The sequence below is a fragment of the Carya illinoinensis genome, chromosome 5 (assembly GCF_018687715.1).
Source record: "Carya illinoinensis cultivar Pawnee chromosome 5, C.illinoinensisPawnee_v1, whole genome shotgun sequence".
Lineage (NCBI taxonomy): Eukaryota > Viridiplantae > Streptophyta > Magnoliopsida > Fagales > Juglandaceae > Carya > Carya illinoinensis.
In genome coordinates, this window is record NC_056756.1 from 2,718,192 (window position 1) to 2,742,760 (window position 24,569).

The 24,569-nt window shown below is 36.2% G+C and overlaps 4 protein-coding genes across 8 annotated transcripts; 1 reads left to right on the forward strand and 3 right to left on the reverse strand.

The window, feature by feature from the left end:
* Positions 1-347: 347 nt before the first annotated feature.
* Positions 348-4,221, reverse strand: LOC122308970 (squalene monooxygenase SE1-like). The gene is made up of 8 exons (XM_043122265.1): positions 3,861-4,221; positions 3,086-3,197; positions 2,726-2,900; positions 2,199-2,367; positions 1,832-2,050; positions 1,450-1,725; positions 915-1,193; positions 348-726 (listed from the first exon to the last, which is right to left on the reverse strand). The coding sequence occupies exons 1-8, from the start codon at positions 4,101-4,103 to the stop codon at positions 622-624; spliced, it is 1,578 nt and encodes a 525-aa protein (XP_042978199.1). The 5' UTR covers positions 4,104-4,221; the 3' UTR covers positions 348-621.
* A 3,702-nt stretch (positions 4,222-7,923) lies between these two features.
* Positions 7,924-12,298, forward strand: LOC122309442. Of its 2 annotated transcripts, XM_043122932.1 has the most exons (10): positions 7,926-8,230; positions 9,064-9,128; positions 9,208-9,269; positions 9,420-10,457; positions 10,559-10,634; positions 10,756-10,878; positions 10,969-11,091; positions 11,208-11,303; positions 11,448-11,662; positions 11,753-12,298. In XM_043122932.1, exons 1-10 carry the CDS (start codon positions 8,086-8,088, stop codon positions 12,009-12,011), a joined length of 2,202 nt encoding a protein of 733 aa, XP_042978866.1. In that variant the 5' UTR covers positions 7,926-8,085; the 3' UTR covers positions 12,012-12,298. The 2 variants fall into 2 exon arrangements, with proteins under 2 accessions (XP_042978867.1, XP_042978866.1); XM_043122933.1 differs by lacking the exon at positions 11,208-11,303 and having other exon boundaries at positions 7,924-8,230.
* Positions 12,299-12,377: 79 nt separating this feature from the next.
* On the reverse strand, positions 12,378-19,042 carry LOC122309443 (proline iminopeptidase-like). Of its 4 annotated transcripts, none has more exons than XM_043122935.1 (12): positions 18,791-18,932; positions 18,631-18,707; positions 18,155-18,357; positions 17,547-17,645; positions 17,355-17,465; positions 17,198-17,260; positions 17,032-17,125; positions 16,449-16,546; positions 15,629-15,730; positions 15,271-15,384; positions 14,121-14,195; positions 12,378-12,660 (listed from the first exon to the last, which is right to left on the reverse strand). In XM_043122935.1, the coding sequence occupies exons 2-12, from the start codon at positions 18,701-18,703 to the stop codon at positions 12,556-12,558; spliced, it is 1,137 nt and encodes a 378-aa protein (XP_042978869.1). In that variant the 5' UTR covers positions 18,704-18,707; positions 18,791-18,932; the 3' UTR covers positions 12,378-12,555. The 4 variants fall into 4 exon arrangements, with proteins under 4 accessions (XP_042978869.1, XP_042978871.1, XP_042978868.1 ...); XM_043122937.1 differs by having other exon boundaries at positions 18,155-18,365; positions 18,791-18,855; XM_043122934.1 differs by lacking the exon at positions 18,631-18,707 and having other exon boundaries at positions 18,791-19,042.
* A 1,363-nt stretch (positions 19,043-20,405) lies between these two features.
* LOC122309444 (receptor-like protein kinase 7) lies at positions 20,406-24,192 on the reverse strand. Its single transcript, XM_043122939.1, has 2 exons — positions 21,288-24,192; positions 20,406-21,100 (listed from the first exon to the last, which is right to left on the reverse strand). The coding sequence occupies exons 1-2, from the start codon at positions 23,848-23,850 to the stop codon at positions 20,688-20,690; spliced, it is 2,976 nt and encodes a 991-aa protein (XP_042978873.1). The 5' UTR covers positions 23,851-24,192; the 3' UTR covers positions 20,406-20,687.
* Positions 24,193-24,569: the final 377 nt, after the last annotated feature.

Consider the following 24,569-nt stretch of genomic DNA (forward strand, 5'->3'; position numbering starts at 1 on the left):
AATTGTATTAATTTTGTTTGTTTAAATAATAATAATTATATGAAAAAATTAAAAATTTAAAATCAATCGGTTCTTATGTCTAAAAAATATCTAAAAATAAAATTATGAAAATTTTTAAAAATTCTTATATTTGCCAAACATTTCTCTAAGTAAATTTTCTAAATGAAAAATGATTGGTACAAACCTAACTCAAATAGACATGCCTCGTAAAAGTCCATGGCGTGCAATGCAAAAGTTGAACACCGCATGGATACTTACATAGGGGAAGGGAAAACTGAAACTTGCAAGATCAGCTTTGATTCACGTACGTCAAACTTCTGCAAGTAGTAAAGGCTGGAATATTGGAATTGCTTACGTCTAGAAATAAACTTCCATTTCTATATAATTTTACTTACTACTAAAAGTTTGTGGGAAACTTATTCCCATAGAAAAGAGCATATATTACGGTAATCCATAATACAAGTAAATATAATAATATTAGCTGTTGCATTCCCGGAATTCCCCTCTTTGTTCTTCTTGAAGGGAGCGTGCTACTTATACAAATTAGTTGGTTTCTCTTGATTGTATAGAACTTGTACTAGTTTCTAATTTCTTATCCTTTCGTCTTCATTAACATATATGTTAATGATCAGGAGGAGCTCTGTGATAGGCTGGTACGGTTATAGGGAAAAACATCTGTCGAACTCCTTCAGCCTTGATTATGGGGAAAATGATTCCTGATGCACCCTGGAAAAATGAGACGAATATATATGCATGATGTAAGGATACAGTCTTACAGTTCAGAAGTTTGTAAATGAAATAAAAAAGTAAGGAGAAAATTTATGAGAGCATGCAATATATGGAATGATCTGGAAGATATATGCATGCATGTGGATTCTGATGTTGGAAACACAGTGGCAAATAGAAATACGTACAGTTATCAATCTAGCTCCAATCCACATGCGTTTTGGTGTGGGAAATGGAAGTAACAAGCGGCTGACACCAAAGACGGCCACTGCGAAGAAATGGAGAACCAAGCTCAACGGTCGAGGATTTAGACCAGAGAGGAGAGACACGGGTCCAGTCGAAAAAACACCTCCGAGGCTCAGATAGTCGAAACATGCTTGGCGCATCTCCTTCCTTGCCGGATCCGGTGATGCACAAAACACCTTGTATAAGGCACCTGCCAAGGTGTTTATGGTAGATGCCACTGGCTGGAAAACAGTATCCCCATCTGTTAATTTTCCAATACTACAACATGATTTGTATGCTGAATTCTCTTTTTTCACATTTAAATAATTACCAAGTAAATTAAGTGGTGTGATATCAGCATTTTTAGAAGATATACCCATATATAAAGTATGAAACTTTGAAGGTTATAGAAGAAAATGGCTTATATAAGATTCTTGGGCGGGCCTAACTCCATAGGAATTAGGATACGTATAGACATATACATTAATGCAGCATTACCTTGCGTAGGGTGTAGAAGGATTCAAGATAGTTGCAAAGGCTATATGCATCATTCAGATTACGCAGAGGACTAAGAAGATCCCTTAGTACAGCAATGTCTGATAGAGCTACTGTCATTCCTCCTCCTGTTAGAGGGTGTCTCATGTTGAATGCATCCCCCATCAAGAGTGCACCTGGAGTGGGATGGGGAGCTGCAGGCATGCTTCTATTTGGCATTGATCTTATGTTTCCCTTATCGATTGCAGATATGAAAGCATTGTACAGCTCTGGGGGAACCTGAAACACATGATCATTTTTTATTAGTAACAAAAATGGGTTAATTAAATATTGAATTGCAAAACACTAATTGAAAAAACATGTCAGGAAAAAGGATTATGGATACCTGGGGAGCCACCACGGTTTTCAAATACTGGCTCATTTCACCATTAGCAACCGAAGGTACTTTTTGGCCAGGAACATCAACCAAACAACGAATCTCAGTGCCACTAATAGGATAGAACAAGATGGGTGAAGGATTTGCCAGAATAACATGTCCATGATTTGCATATGGAAGGTCACAGTTTTCTAGAACTAAACCAACAAAACAGGAGGGGATATCAACCTGTAGAGAAGATGATGGATCTACGTTAATAAAACCTTTAAAAGGTCCTAATACAGAGTTACTTCTTAATTCACAGTTTAATCGATGAAGTGAAATCTTGATATATAGATTTAAACAAGTTTTTTTGTTGTTTCAAGAACATCTTTACCATGGGCTTGCACAGGGACCGCCGTAAATTTGAAAAGCATCCATCACATACTACTGTGAGGGGAGCATGGGCAGTCAGCTCTTGACCAGTCTTGGTTTTGTAGTGCACCCCTTTGACAGTTCCTTTTTCTTCAAGCAGAGCTGTCACCGTTCCTTGTTCCAAGCTTACACTGTATAGAATTAAGAAATAGAAACGATTCAAGCCATTAATATAAAAGAAATTGTGGAATTAATTGTACTGCCATTCCATCTTTATGAGGCACGGAATCGAGTAGTCATATACAAACAACAGAGCAAGCACCTTAAGTTTGCATAGTTACTTCAAAACCAAAGAGTCAACACACAAGGCAGGCTAAAGGGTAATGTCGAGAATTTAGACTTTCAGTCCAAGTTTGGCAAAAATTCATTGGCTCATAGGTTTTAAGATTTTATATTTGTCAATTTCTTCATTGTAATGGCCGATCACTAGCATTGGGAAATAGGATTGACTTTAAAAAATGAATATGTTTCAAGGGAAATGAAGAATACTTTGTAAGAGATGTAGCTTTTTCTCTCAATCTTTGTATGAAGCGTCCATTGTGGAAGCTTCTCCCAGCCACATCTGGACTGAACTTTTCCAAGGGATAGGACAGTCTAGTATTTCTCCCATCCTTGAAAAGAGCATATCCATATATGTTCTGAGCATCAATTTCATTCACACAATCTGCAGCCAATCATGCATGTAATTAGTTACCAATTAGAACGAACAGCTACTGCAAGACAAGAGCAAGAAGCAGGGTTCCACTAATTGAACAAAGAGATAAACACATCCATTTATATATAGAGAATTCTTGAAACCAAACAAATTTCCAGGCTCATACAAGGTGGTTCTGCAGATTACTTAGTTACCTTCAAGACCCAACTCAACCAGTTTCAGATAGCCCCCTGGCTGTAGCAGCTCACCAACAATTCTGTCGGGCTCAGTCAAGTCTCTTTCAATCAAATGCACTCGACGTCCATCCTACAATCACCAGCAGAATACTAATTTTCAGTTCACACTCAATACCAGAATTTAACACAGACAAAAAAATAAAATTAAAAAAAAATTACAGGATCTAGCTTTATTCAACGAGACAATCAAGAAAATTAACAAAAAAAACAGAAAAAAAGGAAAGATAAATCAATCAATTATTTTTATGCTAAATATACAATTAATTTTATTTTTTAAGTTTAGAATTGATAGTTTATTTGATTGATATATATCAACAATATAATAAATAAAGCTTTGACTTGGCTTTTGATTTTAATATGATTTGTTACACGTCGTTTGTAAGTCATAGATGGGATTTTTCAAGTACATATGTGAATGCATGTAAACATGCAGAATCAAAGCAAAGAATAATTCGCAATAAGATCATCAAGTCAAGATCCGTTTAGTTGTTGATAAGCTTAAATCATATTCAATCCAAAACAAAGTCCGGTGAATAAAAACTATCACCATGCTCAATAAGGCCCAATGCAGCGTAGATCATAAATTAACCTACATGAAGATATACATATATATATAGTGCAGACGATCGATTCAAGAACTGTGAGATCCTAGATTCAAGTCAAGATCCTTCAGAAAAAGGTGGTGTGGTCGGAAGAAGAATAACATAGAGATGAAACATAAATTAAGAATCACCTTGCCGAGGGTGTAAGCAAGAGCTGCACCGGCAACTCCGGCTCCAACAATGATCACGTCCGTAGTACTTCCGGCTATCTCCGGCCCACATGTGCTGTTATCCAACTTATTTACAAACCCGTTTCTTGTTATCTGATCCATTGAAGCTCTGGTGGTTATCTTCTTTCCTGATCTGAAACTGTAAGACAAAACAAAACCCAACAGAGAAGCTACAACGGCACCGACTATGTACTGGTACACCATCTTCAAATTCGAGGACGATGAAGAAAAGGACTGGGGCTAATATCTGATCTCGTGGTGCAAGCGCTCGCTCTTTTACGTGCGTTAATTATGTCTTGCGTACTAAACATGGATACATCTATGCTTTTATATATAAACCAAGTAGCAAGGTCTATAAGGTAGCTTTAAGTCTAAGAACGGTTTGTGTGATTGCGTTGGGGATTCTTTTGACTTTACTCAGGGATGGAGGCTGATATTTAGCCCACCGGAATTAATATGGGAAGTACAGTCGTTTTAAAAAAATTTAATTTTATTATTAAAAATTAATGTTTTTTTTATGTGAACTTTATATAAATTTATTTTTTTAAAATAATTATATAAGACTTACGCACTCATAACTGCAACTATTATTTTTATTATATTTTTATTTTTATGCAAATCAAGAAAACAAAATAAAACACCAAAAACAGGAAGAAAAAGAAATTCTTTAAACTCTAGGTTATGCAGAAAAAGATTAAAAAAAAAATCCAGACCAGCCTCATCATGTGTACATATAAACTAAGTAATCAATGTTTTGTTTTTCTAATCAAGTAATTAATGTTATTTACATAAGTTTTGTAACTAAGGGGATCCTTTATGCCAATGATTTTAGATGGGGAAAAAATAGAGAGGAAAATAGTTATGAGAAATACTTTTTGCAGTCGGGAAATACAGTCGGCGTGCAGTCGTGGAGAAAAAAGTGAATTAATACGGAACCTACATGAAAAAAAAATTATTTTTATAACTTTTTTTTATTCATGTAGGTCCCCCTGAATATAAAATAATTTTTTTATAATTTTTTTTATTTATTACGTATAGCTGACTGCACGTCGATTGCATTTGCCGACTGTATCTAGCAAAGCCCGTGTAACAATTGGAGGATGCAATTAAGGTATATGTTATCACTTAATTCGTGTAACAATTAAGGTAGGTGGTCATCATGATGCAATATAAGACTTCATGATCACTTTCTTTTCTTTTTATTTATTTATTTATTAAAAAAAAAAAGGTAAAATGAGATCGATCTCGCATGCCCACCCCATCAATTTGAGGAAAAAATGAAAAGAACAATGATAACTTACCATTGATGTTTATTAATATATGAAAGTATTTTATGAAGAAAATGAGAGAAATGCAGCAAATGCTGATATATTCTGTTGAAAAAGAAGAAATTAATATGTATGTAATGATCAGTGTGAATTAAGTAACTGGCATATATAAGGTAGTCAAAATAGTTGCTCTGGAATGGTTCTCCAAAAGGAAGACTGGATTGGTCAAAGGGAGTTTGGTGATATAAGAGGATATATATGATGATGATTATATATATAAATATATATATATTTATATATGGTTCAATGTTTTGAATACAATGGGAAGAAAACAGGGGGTGCTACAGTATTAGAATGGGTACACATCTGTTTGTAACAAACTAATAAAATGAATTGATTTGGCAATATTATAATTAATTGGTTGGGGAGATAACATTTGTTTAGGGAGATGATATTAATTGGTATGTCATGCATATATATATATATATATATATATATATACACACACACACTAAAGGTAAATTGGTTTTTCGAAAGCAAGTCTCTCCATTGTACCATCTTACGCCTTATCTTGGCGGCTTATATATATCTTATGAGTAATGTTACATATAGTTATGAAGTACACATGTTTCGTGTAGTTGCTTTAAAAAAATTAAAGTCCATTATTAAAAAGTTAATGTATTTTATAGGGATCTCATATATTTATTCACTTTTTTTAAAATAATTGCATAACACTTGCATACTTACGATTGTAACTATCATTTATCATATTTTACATGACATGAGCACAACAACGCTTAAATGTGTAACTCCAGCTCATTTTAATTTATGTATAGAACTTTGAGACTTTCTTAATAAATTTAACTTGAAAAATAATAGGTGTATGGACAAAGTGTATCTATCAATTATAATGTGTTTAATATTTTTTTTTTTAGGATTTGTGTTTGTTTATCTTTTATAATTATGTTTTTTTGTCTTTTTTTAATACATAAAAAGATGATTCTAAAAAAAAAAAAAAAAATAGTGCAATTTCTCAATAAATTTTCTAGGTGTCTAGCATTGTCCATTTAACTTACAAAAGGAAGAGTTTGGTATACGAAATAATAGGTTGGGTGGGGGTCAAAGTCAGCAGTACTCGATCGGGATCAAATATTTTGCCCACTTTAAGTAATTCGTCTCTCCTTAGTTTACATTTAATTTGTCAATGGCCCAAAACTTGGTTTGTTGACTTTGATGTTGCATTGGTACGAGTTTTTCTTTTCTTCTCATTTCTCTCTCTTTTTCCATTTTTTATATGCTGAATTACGTACTACTAGTGCTACCAAACCGACCCCATAAATTAGCCTGTCGATGGTACAAATATTCTGCATCTGAATAAGTTGGAGTGTTCCAACTTGGAATTTGTTTAATTAAGGCGATATATAAATGAGTAATACCATATATAACGTTAGAGAGTATAAATCTTGTTCACACATGCACTAACTTAAGGAAGATATTTAATATGACAAGTAGAAAGATTGAGACAAATTATCAGATAGAATAATATATATCAATCGATGTGATGAGCAGTAGTACGTAGACAAAACTTTTATATCCAATATAAATGCCCATCAATTTCTCGGTAGTAGTTGAAAGCAGCTAGCTGGTGCTTGATGTTTTATATATTTTGGGTACACGTTTAATTAAGTTAAGGCTAAAACTTGCAAGGCATGAGATGATGCATTAAATTAGCAAGCTAGCCAGGTGGCATTAAATTAGGGACTAGGGAGAATAAATTAAATTCATGAATATTTAATTAATGATATAATATTAATATGCTGTTCCTTTCATTTCATCATCATGTATTATTAATTAATTTAATTTGTAGTAGTTGTCTATATCATGCATGCAATATCCATGGCTGCGCGGTTCTTAATTGGAGCGATAAGGGTATTATCCATGGAAATTAGTCGTCTGTGGTGTGCTTGTTGTCATGTGGAAGTAGAAGTAGCAGTAGTGCCTTGCGGCCAATATTCCTTGAAATCAACCTCAAAGCATCAGGAATATATAGCTTTCATACAATAAGATACTATATATATTAATTAAACGCACACTACTTGACAAACTTAGCCGAAGAAAATTGTTATCCTCGCCGACCAATCATATTTTTTCTTTGTTTTCACACAACAATATCAACTGTCAATATATATATATATATATATATGCATGGTGGTTTTGGCAGTCGCATGCAGCAAGTTCTGACTGAAAATTTGCTTTGATTAATGTGATTGATTTTATTATTTTTTTAATATAAAATAATTATTTTGACTGCATTAATTGAGTGTGCAATTAATGAGTACACAAAAATAATTATATATAACAATTAATTACAATGTGAATTTTTTATTACACACAAGTTAATGCATTAGCATATTATTTATTGTGAGATATATTACAATTTAAAAAAATAAAAATATTAATTATTTTTTATTATAGCTAATGTGAAAGGTTCCATATCAGTGAGATATCGAATGCGTCACAATAACAAAAGGATACGACCATTTTTAATTTTAATTTTTTTTTTCAAAAAAGGTTGGGCTTGGGCTTGGGCTTCTCCATTCCATTCCGGTTCCCCGCACGCGCTACTCAACTGGACTTGTCCGACTTTGACATCCGGTTATTTCGGGTTGGGGCACCCGCAAAGTCGAATTTACGAAAACGGCCATAAGTTGCCGTTTCTCTTACAAAACCTGTCCGAATCTGTCATCCTTCCTCCAACGGCTACTTCCCAAATTTAAAAATCTCCTCCCATCCCCAAACCCCCGTAGCCCCAACCAGTAACACTTTCCACGCTCATCTTCTTCTCGGTTCTTGAACCTTAGCTCTCTCTCTCTCTCTCTCTCTCTCTCTCTCTCTCTCTCTCTCTCTTCCAGTGGGAAATGGAGGTACCGCAGACAATGCAGATCAGCGGAGAAGAAGAAGGCGACGAGTTCTACGAGAAGATCGAAGCTCCCAAGTTCGTGGACTTCACCGCACCCGATCAGAACCGCCCCGACGACTGTTACTGGTTCTGCTTACGCGTCGGTAAGATCCTCTCACCTTTAAGTCAGAAATACTGTTCTTTTGCTGAACTAAACTCTAGCCTTTCCATCATTAATCTGTGATTAATGTACCAGTAACAGAGACAATATTAGTATTTTTTCTTTTAAAATTCTTCTTGTCCATGCCCGGATTTGATTTTAATGCTTATATTTTTGCTAAAATGAAATTATGATTCAGCGTTTGCCTCACATTTAACTCCCTTAGTTTTCAAATATGCTTCTTACTTGTTTGTTCAGGTTAGATTTATAATCGTCTGTGACGATTTTATGATTTGTCGTTTATATGCATTTTATCATTTTTACTAGGAGTATATGTTGAGATGAAATGATCTGATGTGATATGATGTTAGTGTTCGTTAATTTATTTTTCAGTCAAAATTCCAGAACTACTGCATGTGTGCCCTGTATCATTGGTAACTAAACTGAGGGAAAAGAATATGAAACTGAGTTTGGGGTTTTGGATTATTTGTTTCTGATTTCATAAGATAATTTAAAACCAAACTTGATGGATCCCACTACTGCACAAGCACAAGACTCCTATAAAGATGTGTGGATCCAGTGGATAAATCTGTACTAGGTTTCTGCATAATACATTGTATGTAAAGGATTTCATCAGAGAAAGGAAATGTATGTACTACCATGCATGGATCATGTATTGAAGTTCCATCCTTTGAGTGCGTGTTTATTGATTTTTGTAATTTGAACTGATTTTTGAACTCAGTGTGTGCCCATCAGCCCTGAGTAATCCGTGAGACCTCTCATTGCTAGATATTCTACTGATTTGAGTTCGTTTTGTTGTGTTAATTTTTTTCTCAGGATGTGATCAGAAACATGAAGAAGAAATGGATTCAGAAGCAATCTACAAAAATTTTGTTCTTCGGGTTAGTGGCAGTTTGGATTCTTCCTGAAATTGGTTTTAGTATTGGACCAGGTTACAGATGATGGCTTTTAATTATACAGGTCATGGCAGCAAGGAGTCCCAATGTACGGCTACGGAAAGCCCTAAATAGAAAAGCTCCAAGGTACAGATGCAAAGCTTTCAGTCACTCATCTTCTTCTTTTTTTTCCAAAAAAAATTCTTTGAAAGAGTCCTTGTCACTGTTGATTTTATCTTATTTCTGTACTTGGGATTTTAATAGTTTAACGTTTTTTATTTTCTCGATATTTTTTAGTGCAAATGTGAAATGCCCACTTACGGCTCCTCCAAAACCATCCAAGTCTAGAATATCAAGACTAGCCCTGATTTCTTCAATCTCTCACAAACTAGTTGATACCAAATTGAAAGCCAGACCAACTCCTAAGCTCAGTGCAACCCCGGTTTCAAAGGCAAAACAATCTTCTGATGTGGCGAAGGCTCGTACTACTCCAAGGAATCGAAAGCGCCTCTCAAATCCGAATACATTTAGGAGTGTTCGGAATCCGAAATTAACAACCATTGTTGTGCCTAAAAGTAGAGCGGTAGCTAAGGCTCTAGTCTTTAACTCACCAAAGAAAGCAGTAAAGACAAAGACTTCATTAGAACTGAATACCCCCGTGAAAACATTATGTGCAGCAATGAAGAAGCTTGAGATCACCAGTGATAAGAAGCATGTATTAGGGTATAACAAGTCATTACCTATAGATGCTTCAAGAAAAGAGCTAAGAGGTCGAGAGGTTAAAAGCCGGGTTTATGAATCCTTGCATTCTCACAACCGCAAAGTTCAGGAAGCCAAAACTTCAAGATGCTTGAAAAGAAATATTAATAAGGACATAAAACCCCGTCGTGATCACAAGCATCATGAAGGGGATGATGATTCAAGTGACATGGATATAGACGAGAAATCAAGGGATGGTTCTCTTGAAGGCTCCCTACCAGGTGGTACCTCTCAGAGTGGTAGGAATGGGCCGGAAGAATGTTCGAAAACTGTGAAATCACAGGAAGGTGAGTATTCTGTTGAACCGGAGTTGATCTCCCTATCAAGTTCTGAAGAGAGGGATTCAGGAGAAAATGATGGTCCCGACTCCCAAGTTCCCAGTGGAGTGGCGGAAGGGACTAGTGAAGGAAGTGAGCAGGATGAAAAAATATTATCGAGTCCAGAGAGGGGAAAAATCCCTGAAGTCGAGGAAAGTGATGATAAGGAAAATGTTCTGGCTTGTGATGATACTGAAAATGACAGCGAAGCCAATGATAATGAAGAGAAGGAAAATACTGTAGCATCAGATGACAACAGGTTTGGAACTTGTGCTTTCATGATGCTTATTATTTTCTTGATGCTCATGATGTTTCCTCCCAGTTCTTTTATTAGTAAGTTTTTGTGTTAAATGTTTGTAGGTTACAGAATCACAATAATGGCCACCAAGAAAGGATAGTTCTGGGGGAGAATGACACTTCTAAAATTTCACTTAAGGTGGCTTCTCAAACACAACCTCATATTTTCTTTTTGTGACGTCTGCTTCTATACAACATCATATTTTTCCAATTGATCATTAAAAAACTCATATTCTTCCATGCTTGAAAAACTTATGCAGACTAACCGAGTAATGGGCAAGGCCATAAAAGAGGGCTCCCTCACTGCTACCACTGTTGCTCAAGGGTTGAAGCGCAGGAAACCAAAGCCTACCAATCCCAAGCCTTTTAGGCTAAGAACTGATGTATTGAAGCTTTACAGGCTATAGTTTACTTGAAGAAGCATTTAAAGCTTTTTTTTTCTTTCATATCTGATGTCAGCTTGATTGTTTCAGGAAAGAGGGATTCTTAAGGAAGCGAACTTGGAGAAAAAACTCATAGCACCTCTGGCAGAAATTACGACAGCTCCAGGGCTCCCCGGCACAAACTCACAAAGAAAACATCAGAATGCAAGTCAGGTAAGTTTACAACAATTAAACTCTTAAGACATTTCCCCCATGGGACTGGGGGGCGCGGGGCGTGTTAAGTGGGGCTCCGAAAATTAATATATATATTTTTTGTTTCCTGACCTCAGAAGAAGAAAAAACGCCTAGGAACAAGTGAAAATGAGTGCCATATGCATGAAGGTGGTGAAAAGAAACCGGACAGAATAACACTAGAGGATCAATCTGTAAGTCTCTAATGCATAAAGTACCGATTAAAAAGCAAGTCACAAATGCAGAAAGTGAGAAAACGATAAGAAAAACTTGTCGCTGTTTGAATATTTTTCATGGAGAGATTGTGATCAAAGGCTGCCCTGACTTACAATATGCAGATTAGGGTTGGAAGTACTCGCTTGAAGGCTTCAAAAGGAAAAGTGGAGCAAAAATTATCACTCATGAGTCTGCATAGACGTAGTGTTTCTATACACCACAAATCGAACCTTGTGATTTCACCGTCCGAACAAGACAAAGCAGGTCAAAAACAACAAAACAGTTTGAAAAATATCCAATCACCAATGATGCAACAAAAACTTGCAAGGCCTCGTGGGTAAGTAGTATATTGCCTTTTATCAAATATCCAGTTCTTGATCACCACCGATAGTATGGACAAGGTTAATTTGGGTGGATCCTGTTGCAGAGTTATGTCAAGTCGGAAGGAAGCGGTTTCCCTCGTGACCCCTGGTAAACTCGGTGTCATTAAGGAAAACCCATCAAAGATTTTAACAACCAAGCAAGTGGCAAAGCCATTAGGTAATACTGTTTGCCCCGGAACTAAAGCTTCCACTCGTACCACTCCCCGGTCGTTGTCACGGGGTAGAAGGCCTACGACAATTCCAAAGGAGCCAACTTTTCATAGAATCCATACACCAAAGAGCTGCACAAGGAAACTGGCCTAGGTGATATCACCCCATGAAAATTACCTCATTGAGCGAGTGTATGATATCTTCTTGTTCAATAACATCATTGAATTATTCCTCTCTTATTTAATTTAAGTTTCATTTTGGCAGCTTATCCTTTGTTTTGTTATTATTATTCTTATTTTATTTTTTGTTTTTGGCTTTTGTGAGTTGGTTATTTCCCATAAGCAAAAATGCGTGAATTGTTGTAACATTTGAGATTCAGAACTGATCTCTCTATTCATTATTTTAAAAAGAGAAGCAATATAATTGGTTTTTTTTTTCTCTGTCCATGCGTGTATTTTTATTTCTCTGAAAAACAATTTTCATTTCAGCAGTTTTTACAAGACAGCTAAAACAACATACTTCCTTTGAAGACCTTAGTTATTATAGTTATATATTTTTCCTGACCAACAATGTAATGTAGTACGACATAAACCATGTCGTTCAAGGATTCGTTTATTTCACAGCATTAAAAGCCTCTAAGACAGTTTTACAGGAAACTTCTTTCTTATCTTCTCATGTGGTAGATATTCCGTTCCTCTCAGAGTACATTCTTCTTGATACTTTTTTTCAGCATCTCGTTTGCAGCTACAAGTTCCTCAGCTATTCCAGGTTCATTAGCAGAATGTCCAGCATTCGGAACAACCTGTTAACATTGGCATTATTTAGAAATATTTTTATTTGTAGAAAAAAAAAATGAAACAGAACTCAAAAGATTATGAGAGATTGGCTGCAAGTAACTGTGCAAACATAACATAAAAACAGTTTCATTCTCTCGATCTAATTAGCTATCTGCAAATGCAGAGCTGTAAAGGGTTCCCACCCTTCTCTTCATATTTGGAATATTGAGTGGAAAACCATTCTACATAAAAAGCGAAGAGACAGAGAGAACAACCATTATAAAACTATGATGTCAAATTGGCCATGCACTGTCATATGGACAATAAGATCTTAAGAAAAATTATACTTATCATCCCCTAAACTACACAATATGTGATTAGTCATTTTTTCCCTTTTATCCCATCAATATGTGTGTTTAAATAAAAAGACAAAAATGATAAATCACAAGTAGGTGTGCAGTACGAGGATAATGAGTAGCATTTCTCGTATCAAATATATGAATTATTTTGGTACCAATGCCACACGAATCAAGGTTCCTTCAAGTTGTTGCCCAAATTTGAGGGCCTTGAGTAAGATAGAGATACACATAAAGTGGGCATTACAATATTTATTACTGTCCGTACAACTATTCCACTTGAGGCTCTCATATTCGGGCAACAACTTAAGGAATCTTTTTCCATGCCACAAAATCACCATCTGCTCATTCGAAGAGAAAAAACACGTTATTTTTCATCTTCATAGCCATTGAGACTTAATGATCTTGATGATCTTTAGGGTGACATATACCTTGCAAGAAACCTTCTGGTTTCTGGATACCCACGTTAAAATAATCAGATTTAATCACTGATCAAAAACAAAAAATCAGATTTAATAAAAAATAGCCAGTCTTATCCTCAAAATAAGTCCATTAAAGGACCTAAACCTATTAGAAGAAAACCTATGGTGTTTCTGTCCACAATAGTTAGCCAAAGAGCTCAAAGGACTCCACTAATGGCTTTTAAAATTGCTCTTTATCAAACAAATGCAATTAGATGGCTTTACAGCAGACTGCCTTGATACAGCAACTTTTAAGGCACACAAGGGCTTATATGATCCATACGCTGTGTTGTATTCCTTTTCTGTATCTGGGTAGTCTGAAAGAACATAATGACAGCACAGGATTCTCTATAGACAAATAAAGGAGTACCCTTGTGAAAAATATGCAGGACATGAGTCACTATTAACTATTAGCATCTTAAGTTTTTGCCAAGCACCATTGGATTACACCCCACTGCGTTTCTAAAAAATTGCATTCCTTATCCCAAAAAAAAAATATTGTCGGCAAGCCAAGGCAGCCCACTTGCACCAACTGCTTGTTTGGATTCCCCCTAATCCACCTTAGCTCTCTTCAAAATGTAGAAAGTTGTGTCCAACTAGATTGTCCAAAGATCAAAGACTAATGTCTTCACAAACAGCAAGATAAATGGTGTTGAACGGTTCTCTTACCTTCAAATCTGCCTCTGGCCATGCTTTATGAAGATCCCATGCTGACATCATAGGACAGCAAACGTCATATCTTCCCTGCAAAATCATAGATAAAAATTCATTTGATATGGTCATCAAACTTTTTTTTTTTTTGATAAGCAAGAAGATATTTTATTGACATAGAGATAGGCATAGCCCAAGTACACAGGAAGTAGACATGTGATTACACCTATTTAGGACCTCGAAACGGTTACAAGGAAATCATGGAAGCTGAGACCTGATCTGGTCATCAAACTTAGATTTCTATTGAACCTTCACGTGCTTAATGCTGTACAAGTAATACAGCATGTGACATGCATTTTGCTCAATGCAGTATCAACAACTCTTAAAGTTCCCTTGACACCTTGAAAGATGTGACAAATATGTAAATAACCAAACTTTGACAATGTGATCACTTAATTACGGATGTCAAAAATAATCAGAAGCAGAGGCAGAATATCAGGCAGGATGGTATATATAAATATATATTATATATATGGGTAAGTAACCCAGGACCTCACATATAAATGTGCATGTAAGGTATTCAAAAATTTAAGTTCAGCTTTCGTGAGAAACCATTTCATAACATGCAGATTGTTTTAGGTTGACACAGTTAGTTGAAGTTTAGGGATTTTGTTAAGTAAATGTCCTCATAATCAATAATTTGCTATTGAAGTCAGAGAGGGTTGTCCCCAATTCTCAGACATTCTTATAGAATCTATCCGTTAATAAAAGTTGACAGATGGATCCATTTAGCTCATCCCAATATTCAGAAGTTCTTAAAGAAACCATTGAGCAAATAGTCCTTCATTTAAAGTATAATAAGCACCGATCCATATCAGAAGAGCATACGTGTGCCTCTGTATAAGTTGATACAAAGGCATTCCATGTTAGCTGATTTGTGATACATTGATAATATGATGGTACGTTACACAAAAATCCTTAGCCACTGAAAAATGCTGCTTACTTAAACCAAAAGGAGAAAAAGGAAGAGATTATCAAACTTTTCCCCAGCACATGATCTATCATTCAGCATATCATCCATAAACATCATGCATATATAATCTAAGTAGATTACGTTAATTCAGTAGTTTCTCAAAAATGATCCTCTCATGTGGGATAAAACACTTACCTGTACAATGGTAGTGTTAATATGCCTTATCTTATCAACATTATCTAAAAGGAACGAATCTGTAGGAAAGAATCCCCGATTCACGAAGTAATGATTTTCAATTCTTGCAAACGCCTGGATAAAGCCCAAAAAAAACAAAAAAATTAATAAAAGAAAATTTTCAATCATTCACATATCCACAGTTTAGAAGATATCAATGTGAATATCATTCATCTGCCTGAACATGAATTGCAGATGCCAAGAAAATATAACAGAAAGAGAGCCAAATACATTTATTAATATGATGGGAAAATGCTTAATGTTAGAATTAGCAGATAACAATCCAAAAACCATAATATTCATCACTGAATCAACTTACCAATGAAAAATTTTCATCATCTCCTTTCTTGATGATCTCTTCATTAGGGAGGAGATGGGCTGTCATCATTTCCCATTTGGTCCAAGCTCTCGCAGCTGCATACTAAGAGATTCAAATAGAGTTAAGAAAACGGTATCAATCTTTCAAATACAACTGTAGATTCAGAATCACAAGCAAGGAAGTAAAAAATGGATACTGCATGGGAGGTCATTTTTACTCGACAAGAAACATAAACGCACTTGGCCATGGTAGATTTAAATCAGGAACAGTTCAAAGCTATTCAACTAAGACTGCTGTACATAAAGAATGTTAACTTGTTTACAATGAACTGGCCTCCCACAGTCCAGAATTTGTTGGGTTACATGAGCTTATTGTTCATGGTCTCTACTTGGACCCCCACAGGCCAACAATGGGTAAACTGAGGATAATCTACAAGTTCATAAATTATTTTTCATCTTTAAGAAACTTTAGAACTCTTAAATAAGCAGTTTTAGAAATGATGTAAAAGATCAATTTTGTAAAATGGATAGGTTAAAGGGAGCTCAAGATCTCAATGGAAACCACAACAACACAACTAAAATTCACTTAGCCAACTAAGCCTCAATCCGTGCTACACTCAATTGCCAGGACCTGCAACTATTGTAATTTGAGAAAATAATCCAAAATTTTCATCAATAGAAAACACAATACATGTTGATGCAGGAGGTCCGAGAGAGACAACAGAGATCTTGTAGAAAATACAAGAGTATTATAGAGAGTTCAACAACCATTAGAGCTAATGACATATGGCAAACATACAAAAGCAGAAGATAAAGCTTACTTGTGTTTCCATATCATTAGAGTTTAACCTCTTGTTATAGGCATCAATGAAGCTTTCCCTCTCATTTTCTGGTATAAGATCTCTAAATGGCTCCCAAGCTGTAAATGAAGAGGAAATACACAGGCATTCAGCCACTTGCAAAATTTGACGCCAGTTTAATCAGTAAAAGGCAATACATCAAATCAATGCATTGTGAAATGAACACCTTCCCCACCAGCAGAAATATAAAATTTGGTTTTCATGAAACTACCCAGTAGGCTGTTGAGCTCCCAAGCAATACTTGCTTATGTTCTATCGTCTCTCAAAAAACTATTATCTATTAAGGCTCCAAGCAACATTACACAAACCTCATACAACATTATGCAATATCCTATATCTGGAAAGTGATGTATGTCCCGAGGTATTGAAGCACTTCGATAGATTTGTCAATAAAATTCTTAATTTTGAATAAGTGAAATTAGGAGAGATTGAAACCTAAAGTGCTTAAATACTTTCCATCATCAACCATAAAGGAAATTATTTATATCACACATACACTAAATAATCTAGTAGTAGACCAGTGAAGAAATTGTACGAAGCATACCATCAGGGTATATGGCAGCAGCACCACCCTCGTAAAACCAATCAATCTCTTTCTTTCGCAAAAGAAATATGCCTCTGAGGACCATGCCCGTAACCTTGTACAGAAATCAGACAGATGAAAAGTGTACAAAATGCGATATATTGTTCAACAAGATTACGTTACACACCTTGTCAGGGTGTGATTGGCTGTATGCAAGTGCAAGTGTACTTCCCCATGATCCTCCAAATACCTGCATAAAATCACAGAAAATAAATGTATCCATTTGTTACATCCGCTAATAATTACAAGATTTGATTTAGGATAGAATCGACTGAACTATTTACCTGCCATTCTGGAATTTCCAAGTGTTCTCTTAGCTTTTCGATATCATCAACAAGGTCCCATGTCTTGTTTTCTTCCAAGCAAGCATGGGGTGTACTTTTCCCAGCACCTCTCTGAAATAAATGAAATATTTCCTGATCAAAAAACAAGTTCAAATGCGATGTAACATTTATCATAAATGTTGGCAGACTAACCTGATCGAAGAGAATGATCCGGTAAAAACCAGGATCAAAGAATCTCCTATTACTTGGTGCAGTTCCACCTCCTGGGCCCCCATGAAGAAAGACAACTGGCTGCAAAGATTCACATGTTGATTAGCCTTACTTTTCTTCTTTTGATACTCAGAATTAGAAGAACAAACATATAAATCAGCATAAAGATGTAGAGAGATGCAGCATAGACATTCAAGATCTTTGAGACAATACTTCGTGTACATAATAACAGTTAGTGCCAAACATTCGTTACTCTGATACTGTCATGTTCGAACTCATGCAACAACAAAAAAAAAAAAAAAAAAACGCCAATTTTGGTGGCTTGAAAGGTCCAAAATAGTCCTGCCATTAATTTTTTTACGCATTATAATCATTAGACATTTCATCAGACCGACTGAGTGTTTTTTTTTTTTTTATCTCATAAAAAAAATGTGAACCCTTGGCAGGACTCGTACTCTATAAATTACCAACATAATATTCCTCTATGAACTATTGGGTGAAGTACGCATGTATAAATATTGAAGTATCCAATATCTACAAACTGATTGATAACCAAAAAAAAGTCTAAACCTTGACAATTTGCTACTCACATGCCCATTCGGGTTTCCGGATTGCTCCCAATAGAGAGTGTGAATGTCTGAAACCTTCAAAAAGCCGCTACTATACGGCTCGATATCTGGATAGAGGTTTCTGTTTAGTTCCCCAGCTTCCTTTTCAGAATCCATCAAGTCAATTAGCTGTTGCTCACCGTTATATCCCAAATTCTGCGCACGGAGCACTAAATTCTTTCTTCCTGCACAACTTTAATATATAAAAGCAACTTCAGCAACCCAAATGAAAAAAAAAAAAAATCTTCAAAACCGTAGTGTCTATAAAAACACACGTAAAGGCATGTATGCGTGTCTGCCAGTCTGTGATTGCAGGTTTGCGTGAGTACGAATACACACATCAATCAACATATATGATATGTATGTACATAACACATAAAAATTCTTCCTATATGTTTATCAAGAACAGAAATTAGTAGAAATAGTAGAAATTGAGAAGAAAAAAAGAAAGATAAAACCTTTGCAGGCGTCTCGGGTTAAAACGGAACCCAAAATATTCTCTTTAGGATAAAATTTCAGAAGAATTATCATACATCTGGACCCCCATAAAACACAAACAATCAACCTGTTAAAAAAAAAAAAAAAAATACTCGCAGAAAGAGAGGGAGGGTGAGAGACCTGAAGTGGTGAAATTCTTGGAGAAGGAAGGATTGGGAGGTGGAGTGAAGTGGGGAATAATGACTGAAATGGTGGAAGGTAATGAGGGAATAATGGTAGTATTTGGCCTAAATCGTAACTTCATTGTTGAGGATGCTCATGCTCCTTGATTGGTTTCTGCCGTTCCTCCGCTAATGTATTGATATCATTGGAATCCATTGGCCAATCGCACTGGTCTCTTCATAGTACGGATTATTCTGTGTCTTATCTATGATGTTAATTATGCTATGCCATGTCTCTACGATCAAATCAATTGACGCGAAAACAATTATTTAGGCATCGTTACTTTTTTTTATTATTTAGTATATAAAATTTGAACATGAAAAGTTAATTACCAATTAAATAGGCCTCCAAAATTTTTATTCTGCATGACTATACTTTGCTTCAAACTTTTTTCAAAAAAAATTCCTTTAAAAAACTTAGATAACACACTTAATAAAGTGTTTACGTGACTCATCCGTCATAAATGAAGGTTATTAATAAATTGGAACGAGGTCACTATTAGACATGTGGTCACTGGCTCTTCTTTTTATAAAAAAAAAAAAAGTATTTACGTGACGTAATTTAATTTATAAGATGTGAATATCGACTTGAGAATAGAATACCGACTTTACCATTTAAATGGTGTGAATACCGACTTGAGAATAAAATAAACAAATTGTCCCAAATTGAAACATAAAATCCAATTAGTTGGTTTTTTTTTTATTAAAATATAAATCATGCATTGAAATACATAAATATTCAAAAGGGGTTAAGCCGCATAATTGATTTCCCCCTTAATTTATGCTCTTTGTCTAAGCAGGTTATAATTCCAGAACCAGAATGTGTAGAAGGGTCTATTTCTAGGATTCTTACTGAAAAATCAGGTTAGTTTTCTCCTCTCTTTTTCTCTGTGTTTTGGTTTTACTTTCCAACATACATTATATATATATACTTGATTTCTTTGATGGATGCTTTTAGTTCCTATGAAAAACAGTCATACACCCAGCTTGTGATATGTTGAGAATAATCCCCCAACTTCTTTTCAGCTAGTTTTGTACATCTGATTTACATTTATAACTGAATTTCATTTATAACTGAATTTCACCTAGCAAACAATTGCCAGTGATATTCATGTTGGGAAACATAAGAGCGACTAAGTGCATGTTTAAAATTACGGTGGAAAATATAACTTACAGTTTCATGGCTTATACCTTATAACTTTAATCATAAGCTTTATACTTCAAAAGTTATTTACTGTTTGATAAACATGTATCTAAAGCACTTTTAAAGTTAGCTACATTAATTTTTTAAAAATATATAATTATCTGCAAGAACTTTTTGATAAAAATTTCAATTTGGTACTTTTTGAAAAAGTATACTTTCAGCTTTTTTACGTGATTAAAATCACTTTTTATAAATTTGTCAAACATATCATTTTTATTAAAAGCACTTTTTAAACTTTCAAACTCAATCCCAAACATGCTCTAAAGGAAGGGAATTGGTCTGGAGCTGTGCCATGTCCACTGGTTTTTTTAAAGTTTGGAGCAAGCAAGTAGTTCCACTCGACAGCACATTTGTACTTTGCCAATCAAACTTTCAAGCAGAAAACACATCGATGATATATAATTTGCTTGATGTGAGGCTGATTATTGCATGTATATACAATGTAAAAGCCTTCCTCTCTCTTACACGAGCAGAGATAAAAATAAATACAATCCTTTCTTAACTTGTTGTTCGGACTTTCTTACCTGGTTTAAGCTCATTAATCCAGCTGCATTCTAACAAAGCTGAACTCAAAATTGATAGCACTGCTCTAAATCCCGGCTTTCTGAGCTTCATTGTTCATTGAGCAGGGAATATCAATTTCTGAGTAAATTTAGCTTTCAAGTTCAAGGGCTCGGAACCTGCTTATATTCTTCCTTCTCTCATCTGAACTATCTTGGCATTCTTTTTTGACAATGAAGTTGGTAAGTTTACATGGCTCAGCGTCTTCTAGCATCTGAACTACCATTCTCATGGAGGGTCTTAGGCTTGGAAGTCTTGCCGTGCAATGGATTGCGATTCTCAACACCTTTATTGCATCTTCCTTTAGATCCTCTGATATGGTTGTGTCCAGTAAGTAAAGAAGACTCTCTTTGCTATTCATTTGGCTGTATACCCAACAGACTATGTCCCTGCTCTCTCCAAATTCTTGCTCAATCGGCCTCTTCCCTGTGACCAGCTCCATAAGTACCACCCCAAAGCTATAGACATCACACTTCTCATTTATCTTGTATGCGTATGCACATTCTTCGCCAAAAAAGTAAAAGGAAAATAATCAATAATCAAATGATAAATCAGCAGTGCAATTAATGCTAGAACTACATTGTTTCTGGTAATTTCCAATCCTAGTAGTCATCATCCTAAGCTGACCAATTAAGTTTGAATCCACTAGCATTTCATGAAACAAAACAAGAACAATGGAGAAGGAACTTACCAGGAGCAATGTATCCGAGTGTCCCAGCAACGACATGGGTCCAATCCCCTCCACCAGGATGCACAATCTTAGCTAAACCAAAATCAGCTATCCTTGGCCTCCAATCCCCACCCAGCAAAATGTTACTTGATTTCACATCGCGGTGTATCACTGGTCTGTCATACCCATGGTGGAGATACTCCAATCCCCTAGCAGCCCCTAATGCAATCTCATACCTCACCTTCCATCCTATCTCAATCTTCCTGCAAGCATGCAGCTGATCCCACAAGCTCCCATTCGGTAAGTACTCGTAAACCAACAGATTACTATCCTCACTTGTGATGCTGCAGTAGAGCTTCACCACGTTCACGTGCCTCAGTGAGCTCAATGTGGCCACCTCAGCTTCATACTCTGCTGACCGGAAACTCCTTTTTCTCAGCATAGCCGAGCTGCTCTGGCAATTTTTCTGGTCACATGGATCGGACATCCAAATGTGCTTTACGGCAAGCTCCTTACCGTCAGATAATACGACCTTGTACACATTCCCTGACCCTCCTTTCCCAATCAGATTTTCCTTTTTTATGGCATCAGTGATTTCATTCTCTACAAAGCCTATTACTCTATACGGCTTCATATCCCAAGAATTTGACTTCAATGGACGATCAAGGTTATTATGTCTTAGCTTAACATATAGGAAACATGTCAGCGAAACAAGCAGAATCAAAGCTCCGGCAATAAAACAGGACATCAGAGTCCGGAGATGATGGCTCGTTGTTCTGGAACCTGATGAACATGGCCTGAAATGCTTGAAATTCGGACTGCATAAGCCTGGATTTCCATCGAAGCTGTCACTGAAGACTTCGATGGACAGAGCCTCAGGTATTTGGCCGATCAACTGGTTGTTTGACAGGTCAAGAAGGCTTAGTTTTGGTGATGACAAACTGGTAGGAATTTCACCAGAAAGGTTGTTATTGGACAAATTCAAGGAGTTGAGAGTAAGCAAAGATCCAAGACCTGCTGGAATGTTGCCTGAAAGTGAATTTCCAGAGAGATTTATGTCGGTGAGGGAAACACATGAGCCTAACGAATCCGGTATAGAGCCAGAAAACTTGTTTCCATCTAGATGTAGACTGTTTAGATTCTTCAACCCACCAATTGTTGCAGGGATCTGACCAGAAAATTGATTAGAACTCAGCTGCATTGAGACTAAAGCTGAGGTTTCGGAAATCGTTAAAGGCAATTCACCAGAGAAGCGATTGTTTGATAGAAATAATTGCGCAAGAGATTTTGCTTTATCAATACTGGATGCCACCGGACCTTCGAAACTGTTCATAGAAACATCAAGTATGGATAAGTTGGGCAAGCCCCATATCCCTGCCGGAACAACACCCGTAAGAGAATTGTTTGCCACCCGTATCCGAATCAAAGACGAGCAATTGGCATAGTTTTCTGGGATTCCACCGGTGAAACTATTCTGTAACACAAGCAGTTTAACCATTTTGCCATTCTGGCACATGTTAGGCGGTATAGGACCGCTCAAGAAATTCTCCGAAACATCAATGTAATAGAAGTCTGACCACGAGCCGAGGTTTTGAGGAAGAGAGCCGGTGAACTTGTTCCTGTAGAGCGACAACTTAACGAGGTTCTTGAACTCCCCAATCTCTTCAGGAACCTCCCCTGTGAACTGGTTCTCAAAGAGATGTAAAACAGCAAGCCCTGTCAAGAATCTCACCTCCGAAATATTGCCGTGGAGGTTGTTATGACCCACATCAAAATTTACAAGACTCGTAAGATTTCGTAATCCAACCGGCAGTTTTCCGGTCAATAAGTTGTAGTAAAGATCAAGTTGCGAAAGATTCTTGAGCTTCAGAATATCCGTCGGGATTTCGCCGGACAATTGGTTCCAGGAAAGCTCAATATTTGTGAGCTGAGTAAGGTTTCCTAGACCCTCCGGAATTAGTCCTTCGAGGCTGCAGTTTGAGAGGTAAAGCCAGTACAATTTCTCAAGCTTCAAGACTTCCACAGGAAAGGGACTTGGTTCAAAGACATTGTCACCCAGGCTTAATAAAGTGAGACTCGTAAGATTTCCCAGTGATTTCCATGGAAATGGCCCAGAAAACCCGCTTTTGGTTAAATTCAAGAAATTCAATTGGCCTAAAGAAGACAAGTCAGGAACTTCTCCAGAAAATGAATTGTAACCCAAGTCCAAATGTTGCAAACTAGTGCAATTTTTCAAGTCCTGAGTGATGGTACCGTACAAGAAATTGGAACTGAGAGAGAGTTTCTCTAACGACTGAAGGGTGCATATTGAATCAAATGGAAGAATCCCACGTAAATTTTGTTGGGAGAGATTGATTTCCGTGACAAGCCCATCAGAGTTGCATATAATTCCAGTGAAGTTGCAAGCGGAGTTACCTTGTGTCCAGGAACTGAAAACATTGGTATTTGACTTTTGGAGAGCAGACTTGAATTCGAGAAGTGGCTGAAGCTCATCGGATTTGGAGAAAGATATCAGGCTCAAAAGCATTAGAAATACAAGCACTACGGGAGGCGGCCGCTGCTGCGAACATTGGTTGGCCGACATGCCGGTGAAGTGGAGGTGGTTTTTTGTTCTGGTTCTGGTTCAAGTCTTGGTTTTGGTCAGTGTAGCAGCAGGTGGTAGAGGGAAACGTAGGACTTGGGGGTCGGAGAGTTGATTGGCATGATTATTGTCGCCTTCCAAATTAAAATATAAGTTGGAAGTTCTACCGTGAACAAGAGTCGGGAGATGAGAACTCTGGTACGCAAAGTTTCGTATTGCTGGTTTTCCACTTACAACTACTCATCAACAGCAAGTGGTTTCGTAGGATACTAGGATGTTTCCAGCAAACAAGTTTGTTCCTCATGCACATGACTTCATCCATTGGTTTTGTAGCATTTTGACCACAGGCGAGATGTAAAGATTAGTAATATTACGGACAATTCTGTGACGAATAAACTTTATAACAACCTTTTTTTTTTTAAATAAATAAATAAAATAAAATAAAAAATAAAAAGTAAAGGCAAAGAAAAGATAATTTTTGGACTGACCTATCACCTATCACCACCACCGCACGGAGCTCCCGTTGGAGGCACCCGCCAGTTAATTTTGCATTATTTTTACATTTATTTTTTTTCATATTTTTAGATATTTTTAAAAAAAATTATAATATGATTAAAAAAATATTTACTTAATTATTAAATAAAAAAATACTAACAATTACTCTAGAAAATGAAAAATATTTTCCCACGTTTTTACGAGTCCACTTTTTTTATACGTATATA

Excerpts from the sequence above, each read along its gene's own strand:
- LOC122308970 (XM_043122265.1), bottom strand. The coding sequence starts at position 4,103 with ATGGTGTACCAGTACATAGTCGGTGCCGTTGTAGCTTCTCTGTTGGGT. Across the intron at positions 2,368-2,725 it reads AAAGCTACATCTCTTACAAA|TGTAAGCTTGGAACAAGGAA; the intron begins GTATTCTTCATT and ends AATTCTATACAG. Across the intron at positions 2,051-2,198 it reads GGTCCCTGTGCAAGCCCATG|GTTGATATCCCCTCCTGTTT; the intron begins GTAAAGATGTTC and ends TCTTCTCTACAG.
- LOC122309442 (XM_043122932.1), top strand. The coding sequence starts at position 8,086 with ATGGAGGTACCGCAGACAATGCAGATCAGCGGAGAAGAAGAAGGCGAC. Across the intron at positions 9,270-9,419 it reads CTAAATAGAAAAGCTCCAAG|TGCAAATGTGAAATGCCCAC; the intron begins GTACAGATGCAA and ends GATATTTTTTAG. Across the intron at positions 11,092-11,207 it reads AACATCAGAATGCAAGTCAG|AAGAAGAAAAAACGCCTAGG; the intron begins GTAAGTTTACAA and ends TCCTGACCTCAG.
- LOC122309443 (XM_043122934.1), bottom strand. The coding sequence starts at position 18,914 with ATGAAGTTACGATTTAGGCCAAATACTACCATTATTCCCTCATTACCT. Across the intron at positions 18,358-18,790 it reads CAAGAATTTCACCACTTCAG|GAAGAAAGAATTTAGTGCTC; the intron begins GTCTCTCACCCT and ends AAAGTTGTGCAG. Across the intron at positions 15,385-15,628 it reads ATGATGAAAATTTTTCATTG|GCGTTTGCAAGAATTGAAAA; the intron begins GTAAGTTGATTC and ends GGCTTTATCCAG.
- LOC122309444 (XM_043122939.1), bottom strand. The coding sequence starts at position 23,850 with ATGTCGGCCAACCAATGTTCGCAGCAGCGGCCGCCTCCCGTAGTGCTT. Across the intron at positions 21,101-21,287 it reads ACTCGGATACATTGCTCCTG|AATGTGCATACGCATACAAG; the intron begins GTAAGTTCCTTC and ends TTTTTGGCGAAG.